The sequence below is a fragment of the Ochotona curzoniae genome, unplaced genomic scaffold, assembly GCF_017591425.1.
Source record: "Ochotona curzoniae isolate NIBS_2020 unplaced genomic scaffold, NIBS_Ocur_1.0 scaffold_3208, whole genome shotgun sequence".
NCBI lineage: Eukaryota > Metazoa > Chordata > Mammalia > Lagomorpha > Ochotonidae > Ochotona > Ochotona curzoniae.
The window spans coordinates 10334879-10347796 of record NW_024467106.1 but is presented as its reverse complement, the minus strand read 5'-3'; the positions used below and the strand labels follow the sequence as shown (position 1 = coordinate 10347796).

The 12918-nt window shown below is 54.7% G+C and overlaps 1 protein-coding gene across 5 annotated transcripts in view; it reads left to right on the top strand.

Annotated features, from left to right (window-relative positions):
• The window catches only part of GSN (gelsolin), a 51174-nt gene that overhangs the window by 23518 nt on the left and 14738 nt on the right, over nt 1–12918 (top strand). For 2 of the 5 annotated variants that reach the window (XM_040963184.1, XM_040963182.1), the window contains exons 2-3: nt 7284–7488; nt 8394–8548. In XM_040963184.1, coding sequence (XP_040819118.1) covers nt 7293–7488; nt 8394–8548 — 351 coding nt within the window. In that variant the 5' untranslated portion in view covers nt 7284–7292. Of the gene's footprint in view, nt 1–5703; nt 5869–5903; nt 5977–7283; nt 7489–8393; nt 8549–12918 lie in introns of those variants that run through there. The other 3 variants (XM_040963179.1, XM_040963181.1, XM_040963183.1) reach the window with 3 other exon arrangements.

The following is a 12918-nucleotide window of genomic DNA, read 5'->3' as shown; positions in this document are numbered from 1 at the left end:
TTTGTAGCTCTGTGCTGGCTCCCCAGGCCTTCAGAACTTCTTCCCCCTCAGGAAGGGTAGGCTGATTGCTGCAATGCCCCTGGTAAGAGGAGCCAAGGCTCACAGCCGTGGATAGCTAGGTCGGGCCACTTCCAGGGCACAGGGTCAGGAAGTGGTGGGGCCAGGCCATTTCCCAGTGGCCTGTGCTGGATCTCAGCACGAGGTGGAGCTGGCTCCGGAAGCTGGGAGAAAGCCAGTGGCTTGGGTCCCAGGGATTGTTGGTCTCTTGCAAGCGGCTTCAGCCAAGCCCCACTGGCCATCTCCCAGAGAACTGTCCACACCCAGGATGGGTTGGGCCCCAGCAGGACCCACGCCAGCTCTCACAGGGAGACCCAGGCCTCAGCTCTGACCTAATGCTGAGAACCCCAAGGTCTAGATTTGCTCTTCCCAGCACTTGCTTTGTGGTTCTGAGTCCTCCTCTTATTCTTTGTGCCATGGTCCATAAAAGAAGGGACAGACAGGTGATCGCTGCTGCCAGAAAGTCCTGCTTAGGTGTAGGATACGCCGCAAGCTCATTCCCATTCTCCTGCAGGCCCACAGCTGGACACACCTCTCCATATTGATAGAAGATTGATCTGAAGATCAGAGAGGGACAGTAACTTGCTCCAGGCCACACAGCACCATGCTGTTCTCACCTGGTGTGCCCAAGCTGGACACAGGGAAACTGGACTGTTTTGGAAGGATGCTAGAGGCATCCAGGGAGCTGCTGCTGCAAGTCAGATGTGGGATCTTCTTGTTCTTTCCATTTCATCCATGGGGAAGCTGAGGTCTTGATCGCAAGTGCTAAGCCTGCCTGATTCTCATAGCTGTGTTCTTTTGAGTTCATGGAACTTGCCCAGGTCCTGTCCAGTTTGCCTGGGTTTCATAACTAGCTTCTCTGTTTACCCAGCTAAATCCCAGGCCCAGAGGGGTGGGTGTGCCCTGCGGGACTGAGAACCACCGTGAGCCAAAAAGCAAGTGTGCTCCGAGGCAGCCTGGGAAACACAGAACAGCCGTGTTTTGGGTGAACACGAAGAACAGGGCTGTATCTTCCAGGTCCCGCTGACGCCTTCTGTGCCTGTGGCCTTGGGCAGAGGTGACACTGAAATCGCCTCCGCTGGGCTCTGGCCGCTGGTCCTGGAGGCCAGTGGAGATGCAGGGACTATGTGCAATCACATGGGGAAGGGGGCTGGGCTGCTTTGGGGGATCCTGGCTTTCACTAAGGAAAGGGAGAGGTCTGTGGTAGGGACACGGCTTCTCCCAGTGTGTCCTGTTGCAGACACAGGGAAGCTGTGTGCATGGCACCAGGCAGGACTTGGGGATAAACACAAACAATTGCTAAGGAGACCTGCACAGAACTCTGGACAAGACCTAGAATGTGCTCTTGTAATCAGTTGGTGGCAAGCCGGGCTGTCCCCAGGCCAAAGAAACTGTGCCAGGGGCAGGTGTCTGGCACAGCGGTTAAAACACATTGTGTGTCAGGATGCTTGGATTGCAGACCTGGAACTGCTCCCAGTTCCAGCTTCCTGCTGATGCACACCTTGGGAGGCAACAGGCCACGGCTCAAGCTGCGACCCCTAGTGGAGATCAGAGGGAACTCCCAGCTCCCAGCTTTGGCCCGACCTGGCCTGGCCCCGGCTACTGTGGGCATTCAGGGAGTCAGCCACGAGATCTCTATCTCCTTGTTTTTCAAATAATCAAAAAGGAAATTTAGGCACAGGAAAGAAGCCTTGCCAGGCAAGAGTGTAGGCTCTGTCGTCTCCTTTCTCTCATGGTCACAGCCTGGGGGTCCTCCTAGGATACACTTTGTGGAGTGTTTCTAGCAGGTGTCTGCAGGGCTAGAGGACTTTCCTGTGGGGCCACCTGCTCTGGCCTAGGAGGCGTGGTTGGGACAGCTGCCATGAGGCCCCTGGGCTTAGCCGGGGCATGACTGGTTTAACAGCTGGGCTGCTTTACCTGGCTGTGGCCTAGAGCAGGCAGTGTCAGGAAGGGCCTGGTATCCTGCAGTTCACGGATCATGTCTGAGTTTCAGCTATGTTGACTGACCCTCAGCAAGTGAGCTGCTCCACTCCCACTCCCAGGTTCCCCTATGGAAAGGCAAGCTGCTGCTGGTCGCTATAATGCCTCCTTATCGGCCATGACCTAATCTGATGCCCCCATTTTGCAGGTAAGAACCACGAGGCTCAGGGATGTATGAGTTCTGGATAAGACTGCCCAGCCAATGTCTGGGAATGCTTTGAAGTAGGGATGAAGCTTAGAGGCAAAGCACTGGAGCCCACCCTGTCTGTTCACTGGGAAGCATTGAGGTCCAGAAGGGGACGGCGGCTTACCCAAAGTCATGCAAGAAGCCAGTGGCAGAGCCAGCCCAGTGCTCCACCTTTTCCTTCCCACCAAGGGGCTTTTCTTTTGCACTGGAATTCTTCACACTGCCCTGGACTCCCTCACTCTGTTCCAGCTGGAGTAAGACAATGTCGCCCCATCATAGCTGCTGCCCTGTGGTTCAGGGGGCCTCTGGCTCTGGGCTTCTAGAGCATGGGGGTGTGTATTAACTGTGAGAGATAGTGTGTGTGTGTGTGTGTGTGTGTGTGTGTGTGTGCCTACCCTGCCCCCAGTGCCAAGGACTCAGGCTACAGAGCTGTGTGGCAAGCAAGCTGCAGGGCCTTTGAGATCATTAACCTGTGGTCAGCGACCCTGGTCTGGTGGTCAGTGAGCCCCAGGGCCAAGGCCACACCACAACAGCCTCCTGTTAATCACCAACTGGGCAGGTTGGGGCCACACTGCTCCAGAGGGGCTGTTCCACTGCTCCAGCTGCTGGCTCAGGGTCACTCTGGGGATCAAAGGATGAGGAGATTTCCTCTTCTGGTTTGGATTTTCCAAACTGATGAGCAGGTATCACCATAAGTATATTTTAAAGCATTGTTTTTGGATTGTTGATAAATAAATTTAAATGGCTTCAAATCTGACAGTTCTCGCTCTCTCTCCACCCTCTTCTCTCTCTTTGTTTCTGTATGTATGTGTGTTTGTTTTGGAGAGGCAGAGAGAGAGAGAGAACACTCCCATCCACTGATTCATTGCTTAAGTGCCCTCAATAGACACTGCTGGGCTGGGCCAAAACTGGGGGCCAGAGACTCACTCCAAGTCTCCCACTTGGATGGCAGGAACCCAGCTGTGTGAGCCATCGCTGCAGCTTCTCAGGGGCTGCAGAAGCAGGAGTCAGGGCCCAGGGCTGGGGACCAAACCCCAGCATTGTGATGTGGAACTTGGCATCTCAACTCCTTTCTTAACCACCCTGGTGGTGGTGTTTTTAAATTGTAAACACATGAATTGGAATACAATTTACATACCATCGCAATTCACCCACTGTAGGTGTCTAGCTCTATGACTCCTTGTGGATTTAATCAGTTACGTAACTCACCAAAATGCAGTGTTAGAACAACATTCCCATCACCCCAAATGCTTCCTAGTGCCGATGACAGAGCTGGAGGTGCTTCTCACATGTTCAGACAGCTGCTGCGGTGTTAGAGACTTGAGGCCTCCCCTACATCCCTTCTGGGCAAAGCACTGGGACGGTCTGGCATGTACCTCCTTAGGCTTGCATGCGTCTCTAAGCAGAGGAGCCAGGTTCTGGCCCCTGGCATAGTGCTGCTATTTTGCACCTGGACATTGTTCCCTGTTCTTTGAGTGCCTACTGTGTGCCAGGCGCAGTCTGACCCACTTCGTTCTTTTCTTTCCCAGCTGCACAGTGGTCAATTGTGAGGAGGCTCCATCATTTATTTAGCCAAGACCTTTGGGTCTCTTCCAGTTTTCTTCAGACAATGCCACAGTGAACACCCTTGCACATACATTTTTGTGGTCGCCTGTAAGTCGTTCTGTAGGGACTGGAACTGTTGTTGCATTGTGTGCCTTGAACCGTCGTTAGCCAGTGGATGGTGGCATGTGAGAGCTAGGGGGGTTTTCATCATGCTGCAAATGGCTGGGAGGAGGAGGAGTCTGGGTTTTAGACAGGTGGCTCTGCAGGTTTAGGGGTGCACTCTCCCTGGGGAAGGGTCCCCCATATTCTGGGATGGAACTTGGACTCTGCAGTGGAGACACAGGCCCCTGTGACAGCTGCCATCTGGTGCAGCCTCACTCTCTCCAGGTTGCACACTGGCTGTGGCCCGTGTTGGCCTGTCCTTTGCCCCCACGGCCCCATCCCCCAGGGATGCCTTTGCTTTTCAGTCTCCATTTTTCTTGTCCTTCCAGGTTATTCCTCTCCTCCCCTCCCAGGTCACAGTAGCTGTCGCCACTCAGTTGTCTTAAAATTCCCCCAGCCAGGAGGATCTTGTGTGTATTGCCTTGGCTTTGCAAGGAAACATTGCCCTGCAGGTGGAAGGAAGCTGTGCTGGGAGAGGGCAGACACCAGTCCTCAGCCTCCTTAGGAGGAAGCTGGGCCGCAGGAGGAGCTGTGGGGTCGGGGACTAAGGCTGTGTGCTGCAAACAGAGGGGCTGCCCCTGACCTCGCCATAGGGCCAGCTGTGGTCATGCAGACTGATTTAACCCTTGGCACCTATTGCACCCATCTGGTAGATGAGGACACTGAGGCATGTGAAAAGGAAGCACCTCGTGCCTCGTGGAGGTGGATAGAAAACCCAAGCATGCTACTCCTCACTTGACTGCCCTCACCACACCAGGCTTGGTGGGGGGTGGAGGTGGGGATCAGGGATGCCAAGGACATGCAGGTGGATCCCCCAGAGGGGTGGAAAGTGGGGATGGGGGAAGGTGGCGCTTCTCCTAAGCTAGCATGCGTCTAGTGGGGTGTGTGTGTGTGTGTGTGTGCACGCTAACCCTAACCCAGAGCCTGTGCCACTGGGGGCTGGGTGGGAAGAAGAGTCTCAAACCTGTCCTCCCCAGGGTTCCATAGGGGGTGCCTAGAATGGACAAAACTCTCCCAAGGGCCTGTTATCTGCAGATGAGGCTGCGAGCCCTGAGTCATCTGCTGGGGAGGGCCAGCGGGATTAATAGTTGGGACATTATGTTTTGATCAAAACTTCTAGAAACAAACAAACAAAAAAACCAGTTTTTTTAAAGTAGGAAAGATAGGCCACCTTGAGTAAGGTAGACCCAGCCATCCCAGGACATGAGAGTTGGGCCTGCCCGCTCTGAGCCTGGTAGCTGCTGGCTAGGGGTCAGGCAGGCTGCCTGGGGCTCTGCCCAGCCCCAGTCCCAGTTCTACCAACAGTACTGCCGGTACAACCTCTAAGCTCCCTTTGCTGCTCTGTAAAATGGGCTGTGGGCAGTACCCACTCTGAAAAGGGTGATCTGGTGAGGCGGCTTCACTGTGCGGCTCCATCACATTAGCATTTGCCTGGAGCAGAACTGCCAGGAGCCTGCTGCGGACACTGGAGAGAAAGAGACTGAGCTGGACTCCCCGCCACGAGTCCTTCCTGTTTAGCATGCACTTAGAACCTGCTGTATGTCAAACTCCGTGCTTAATTTCCACCCTGGAGCTGGGGTGCAGGCGCGGCCGCACCCAAGTCGGGTCGGATCCAGTGGGAATCCAGATGTCTCCAAGATCCCTGACAGATCTCTGCCCTGCCCTGCGCCCTCCCTGCGGGGGAGGTCCGGGCTGGGGCCGGCTGGGGCGGGCTGGGGCGGGCGGCTATTTAAGGTCGGCGCTCCCGGGGTTGGGGCTGCGGGTCCTCTACCGACGCCGCCGCTGCTATGGCTCCGCATCGCTCCATGCGCGCGCTGCCAGGCGCGCTGCTCCTGGCGTTGTGCGCGCTGTCGCTGCTGTCGCCGGCACTGGCGGCCACCACATCGCGGCGGGTGGCTCCTTCTCGGCCGCCCCAGGCGCGGGTGAGTGTCGGGGGGGTTCCCAGGGCCCCCAGAGTAACTCTGTGTTATAAGTTCTTGCAGATAACAGCGCTAGGAAAAGGGGAGTAATTCAGGTCTAGAATGGAAAAACTGTTTTGTTGCTTTGTAAGTATCTCTGGCTGTTTTAGGGGGCTTGGCGGAGGGTGGGCGCCACGGGGCTCTGGCTGCCTCCCTTGCTGGAGTCTAACCTCACCTCAGCTGGATTTCTCTTGTCTCTTCCACCTTTTCATTTTGTACCCATCTCCACTGGCTGAATTTTCCTTTCCTTGTCTAAGGTCCCCCCTCCTCTCCCCAATCTTCTTGCATCTCATCCACCTCTAAGGTTCCTCTCCCCCCTCCCCACTATCCCCTCCTCTTGGGTGATCCCACCCACCTTCTTGTCCTTAATGACACCCAGGTTCTCTCCTCTCTGCTGTCTCCCCTGCCCTGTTTGATCTCTCCCCCATACCCCACTGTTGTTATTTGTTCCATTTTTGTGCCCAATTCCTTCTCCCCATCTGACTTTACTCACTTCTGCCCTCTGGGTTTTGCTCCCCTCCCAGATCTCTCTTCCAGCCAGCAAGGTGACTGACCTGCGCCTGCTAATTGCCATTCTCCAGGTCTTGCCTAACCCTCCGCACCGCCAGCCGCCATCCCAAAGCGTGTCTGACAGCCTCCTGGCTCCCTGACTACTCCCCGCTACATCACCCTCCCCACCAAGCAGGCTCCTGCAGACCCTTCCCTCCCCCACCCCAGGGCAGGGTATCCCCTCTGCCTTTACCAAGGAATGGAATTTGGGGGTGGGCTGTTGGGGGTGGGCAGAGGGAGGAGGCAGACAGCACAGGAGACTACTTGGGCTCAGCTGTTCAGACCCTTCCTGCGGGATATGAAGTGGATTGGTGGGGCATGGAAAATCTACCCAGAGGCTATGACCTTGAACTAGTCTCCTCCTTTCTTTCGGCCTTGATTCTCCCTTTTTCAGAGCAGGGTGAGATACAGAGCTCTCTGAGGGCCCTTAGCCTTAAAAATCACCTAGGGTGCTGTAAAGCAGCTAGCCAAACCCCTGGACATCCCCTGGGTTTGCCACTGTGTGTGCGTGTGTGCTGGGTGGTGGGAGGATGGTGGTCTACCCATAGCCTGGAGCCTGTGGTCTTTGCGCTGTGGTCTCCTGGCATGGTGTCCCGGTCACCTGTACTCTCAATGCCTAGATGAATATGGTCCAGGACAGGATGAAGATATGGCAGAGGGAGGCAGAGCCCTCCTTTCCCGGGGAGTGAGCATCCAGGAGGCTAACTGCCTTGGGTGTGGAGCAAGCAGGGGGTCCAGGTGGACGCTCTCGGTGCTGGAAAGCAGCCTCCCTCACGCCCGGGGTCTGTGCCTGCTGAGGCACGGGGCTCTCCCCAGCTCAGGCACCACCGTCTGTTTCTCCCCAGCCCAGCAGCATGGTGGTGGAGCACCCTGAGTTCCTCAAGGCGGGGAAGCAGCCTGGCCTGCAGATCTGGCGTGTGGAGAAGTTTGACCTGGTGCCCGTGCCCCCCAACCTCTATGGGGACTTCTTCATGGGTGATGCCTACGTCATTCTGAAGACGGTGCAGCTGCGCAATGGGAACCTGCAGTATGACCTCCACTACTGGCTGGGTGAGGCCCCTGCCCAGCCCCCCAGCCCTGCCCCCCACCTCTGCTCAGCCTTGCCCTGCCCCCCTTAAGTGCAATAGGGGGCTTACTTTTTTTTTTTTAATTTGAAAGGCAGAGAGAGAGAAATTGACACACACAAAGTCAGAGAGATCGTCTGTCTTCTGGTCCATTGCTCAGATGTACACGAGAGCTGTGACAGAGCCAGGCTGAAGCCGGGAGCCTGGGGCTACAAGCTGGGCCTCCTGCATGTGGTCAGTGGAGACCCCAGGACGTAGGCCATCCCCGCTGCCTTCCAGGTTGCACCTTAGCATGAGGCTAGAGTCAGAAGCAGAGCCAGGCGCTCTGACGTGGAATGTGGGCACCCTAGGTGGTGCCCTAACTACTATGCTTGAAAGCCCACCCTTGATTATTGGCATCAAGCAGTGTGCACCAGGCTCACCAACCACCCCCCTCGCCCTTCCCCTGATGCTAGGGCCAGCTGGGCTCCTGACCACAGTCTGCCTCCGCCAGGTATTTGTCATGGCTCTGGGAGCTGTGAGGTTAATTAAGCAAGTTGATGTAGTTCTCAGACTTGAGGCGGGGGGGCCTGCAGACCCTTCCCTGGCTCTGCTCTGAGTCCTGCCACTTCACCAACCCTCCATTTCCTGTACTTGAGCTGGGCCACCTGTCCCAAGTCCTGAACTGAAGGAGAATATGGAGCGATGTGGCAGAGCTGGGAAGACCCATAGGATAACATAGTGTCCAGTTCCGTTCCCGCCCTGTGCTGAACCCATTGTATCGATGGGTTAATTCAGGCTCACAGGGGTGCGGGGGCTTGCCCAGCTTCCACAGGAGAACCAGGGAAGTACTTGGGAGGGCTTGGGGGCATGTTCAGGAAGCCTGGCTCATGCTGCCCTACTGTCTCCTAGGCAATGATTGCAGCCAGGATGAGAGTGGGGCGGCCGCCATCTTCACCGTGCAACTGGATGACTATCTGAATGGCCGGGCTGTGCAGCACCGTGAGACCCAGGGTTTTGAGTCGGCCACCTTCCTTGGCTACTTCAAGTCCGGCATCAAGTACAAGGTGGGTTGGTCCCCACCTGACTCAGGTAGATGTGTTAATGATGGCTCGGACTGGTATGCTCATCTTTCAGCCATGAGGGGTGATGTGTGGAGGTCAGGGGTCAGCTTTGAGTGAACTAACCCCAAGTTCAAATCCTGGACTCTTCCTAGCTGTGTGACCTTGGACAAAGCACACTTCCTCTCTGAGCCACTGGCTCCCTATATTGATGTGAGTGGCAGAAAAATCCCTCGGGCTTCTTTGGGTTATGTGACGCTCCTTCATTCCCTGACCCCTGCCAACAGAGGGCCAGCCATGTGGTAGTCATAGCATAGGACAATCTTAGTCACTTTCCTCTTTCTGTTTGATAGGTTCCACTTTGAACTCGTGAGTCTGGACCAGCCTCAGCTCCTTTCCCCAGCTTCCAGTGGCTGGGACGAAGCAGATCCTGGCTGAGTCCTATAGCCTGTGGTGCTGCTGGTGACACAGGTGGCCTCCTTGAGCCTGTTTGTCCTCTGCAGTCACCTGAGAGCCAGTTGTACCTGCCCTACAGGGCTGGGGAGAGGATCTGGTGAAGGGTGGCTAGGAAATGCCTTCAGTGGGCTTGGCTCCTTGGCTGGCCAGAATAGGGAAGGGACCCCTCCCCTCCCTCCAGTTGTCATGGCCAGGGGGACTCTAAGGTTAGAATTCAGACCGCTCATGTTTTCCTGGGGTAGGGATGGCAACTGGGGCTTAGATAGGCTAAACAACTGCTCCAGGGTGGCACAGCGAGTTGGTGCCGGAGTCTGAAACACAGCCCAGACTTCCCTACTGGCAGCACCCTTGCGACCAGAGGGCTGGGGTCGGCCTCAGCTCTGGGCTGTGCTGTGTGGCCCTGGAGAAGTCTGGGCCTCGCCAGGGGCCCGGCTTTTGTGCAGCAGCCGTCCTGTGGGCCCTGGTGAAGCAACCGAGACTGAGTAATGGGAGGGTGCCAAGGGGGCTCTGCCAAGGGCAGGGTGTGTCCTGGGAATGGGAGCCAGCCTGGGTGTGGCTGGGCTGGATTCCCTGGAGCCTGTTGGTCTGTGCAGTTCTGTCCCATTCCCGCAGCCCGTTCTGCCCTCCATACCGCAAGAGGGAGAAGGGCCAGGTGTTTTTGCATCCCCTAGGACAGGAAATGGCAGAGTGTTTGACACAGGAGGAACTGCAGAGATGGGGGTCCCGGGGCCAGTCTATACCTCCGGGCGTTTGATGTCACTGGTTGTCCATGCATCATTTGTTCACTGAGTACTTGGCACAGCACTGTCAGAGCAGCACAGCTTGTTGTCACTGCTGCTGTAGGGCAGGCTCTGCACCCGGGACGTAGCTGGCACTGTGCTCACGCCCCATGGAGTGAGGCAGTCGAGGCCCATGACTGAGATGGACTGTGTAGCTGGTACAAGATGTTCATCTTCAAACCTGTGTGTGTGTGTGTGAGTGATTCCTTGGGTGCTCTAGTTGTGTCATTCATTTCATGCTGGGAAGTGGTTTCCAGTGTTAGCACCATTTGGTACAGAACACCAAGGCACAGAGATGCCAGGCAATTTTTCCAGCATCACAGTTCCTAAGTAATGGCACTGGGGTTTAGACCTCAGGGGTCCAGGGGCTGCCCAGAGCTGGGACAGAGTGGACATGGCCAGGCTCCCACGTCTTCAGCCGGGATGGGGTTCAGGCTGCCCTCCTTTATTAGCCATCCTCCTCTCGCCCAACCTCCCCACCCTCTCCTTGGGCTAACTGGGGACATTCTTGACCGTGCCAGGGGAACACTCCAGAGGGTAGGGTCCAGCCCAGGCATGAAAGGCAGGCGTCCCAGGTGGACCTGCGAGGTCCCAGGCTGGTCCTGTTTCTTGCCGACCCCACGTCCTCAGGCCGCCCCCGCACTTGGCCGGGCCTGAGGTTCTTGGCCTGGCACGCTCATCAATTATACAGGCAGAGGAGCTGGGCTTGTTATGCAAGACTTGTTCCCCTGAAAGCCTCTTCCTCGAGCCAATCAGGCCCTGAGAGTATGAGAGGGGCAGGGAGCGGTGGGGCACCCAAAGGCTGTCTGGGGGGCCTGGCCCTTCTGGCTTCCTGACCCCCGAGTCCTTAAACGTCACCACTCTGCAAGCCCATTCCCCATCCCTCGTCTAGCTCCTCCTTCCCTTCCTCCTCCAATCCTCCCCTGTTTTCCAGCCCAAATCCTCCAGACCCCCTGGGGCCGGGTTATTTGAAACCCTTTGTGCAGAGGCAGTCTGGGTTGGATCTTGGCCCGAGACCCTGGAAACACAATGAGAGACCCACAAAACCTTCCTCAGCCTTAGAGGGTGGAGCAGACTGGCCCATCAATGCAATTTTTGTTGTTTTTTTTTCAGTTTTGTTTTTTTGGATTTATCAACGTGGGGGTAAGGGAAACTATTCTGTTGTAAATATTGGCCTGGGAGAGCAGGACCAGCTTGTGGCAGAATGTCAACATTGCGTAAGTCCAGGCTTTGGAAAGTAAACGCCTCTCATTATTTTACCCATGGAGATGGACCAGAAGAGTTTACACAAAATAGTTTAACTAGTTTAAAACATCGTAAGTTTACTGTGGCACAAGAAGAACATGCTTAGCATTTTCCTAATGAATATTCTGCATGAACTTTTTATTGCAGCATGAATTTCCGAAATTTTTGCAACAAAATAAACCCATCTCTTACCAATTCTTTTCATAACTTTACAAGTACCCTTTATACCCAATGGTGGTTAATATTTTCCTTTTTTTTTCTGTCTATAATATATCTTCACTTTAGTATGGAAAGTGTTTTTTTTTTTTTTAACAAATTTACCCTATTGCATTTTGTCCAAATATTATTTGATGCCGGTTTTTCTCACTTAAAGATTTACACTACAGGAAGCAATAGCCTATCCTAAAGACTATAATGAAAGAATTAGGAAAAACCTAAAAAAGTTCCTGCCCCTGGCTTTTGGATTTCCACAAATGTGTTCAAAGAACTTGCTGTTACTCTCTCTTTTGTTACTAATCTTTCCAGGTCTAATTTCCTGAATTAAAAAGGGTTTGTTAGGATTCCCCTGGCCACAATCATTAGAAATCAAATATTGTTTTTATTTTCTAAATTAATTTATGGAGAACTTCCAAGAAACAAGGTTTATGATGCAAAGCAAAGCTTTCCCTTTAAAAAGTATTTTCTGGTTTTTAGATGACAAACCTCGAAGGCATGCTTGATCAAATAACATAGAAGGATATAGACAAGGCAAAGGCGTGCGTCTCCCTATTTCCTTGTGTCGGAGGTATTGGTGGACATGGCTGTGGGTCCATTAGAGTCCTTTGGAAAAGCTGATCACACCTGCCTCTCTGAGGGCTGACAGGTGGACACGGCTCCTCCCTGGAAAGGAAGACTTGGGGTGGGAGTGGTAAAACTCAGACCCATGCCTGCTGGCTGGGCGTCCTGGCATTATAGTGCCGGATCTCTGAATCTCAGTCCCCGTACAGTTCCGGTGCAGATGAAGCACTGATCCCTCCCTGCGGGGCTCCTGTAAGGTGAGGAGCTAGCACATTGCTTGCTGGAGGAGCAGTTGTCTAGCTCTGGCTGGAGCTCGGTCTTCAGGCCCACCTGGAGCCTTCCTCATGCTCTTCCTCCCCTTTCTTCAGCCAGTGGCTCTCAGAGCCTCTCCCCTCTATCTCTCTCTCTCTGCCTCTGCTCCGCTTACAGCTCTGTGCCTCCAGGCCTCTCCCAACTCATCCCACTCTAGAACCCCAACACATCCCTGGTGGTGGGATGGTTACTGTCTTGCGCACAACCCCATCCCTGCTCCCCTCCGAGGTTCTGCCTACAGAGTAGCCGTCCCTCTGTCTTCTTGAAAGGAGCCTGGGACAGGACAGGAGGACAAGGAGTCAGCCTGTGAACAGGATGGCCCTGTTGAACCCAAGGGAGCGTTGGAAGGACCCTGTGGTAATTCCAAGAAGGGATACCAGGGGGCGCTGCAGCCACCCGCATCCCAAAACACCTGTCTACTCCAAAGGCTGCCTCCCATGCTGGGTGACCTTAATGACAGTGGATCTCAGGAAACCTGGTGTTGGGCAAAGGACGTGAGTTTTACAGATTCAGACATGCCTGGGCTGGCTGTGCCTTCTTGTGTGGACCCTGCGTTTCTCATCAGTGCGATGGATATAGTGCTGAGAGCATAGCCTGTGTGAGCAAGGGCCCAGCACCCTAGGGGTTATTGTTTCAGAAATGTTATCTTATTCCATAAGATGGTATGCTGCTTGTGAAGCCAAAGGAGGCAGGTGCACTGACCATAGGGTGTGCCAGCGTCTCCATCACATCCATGTCCATCATTTCACGTGTGTGTGAGTGTGCACTGTGGGTAGGGAGGGAGTAAGGAACTCTCCCTACACTTGA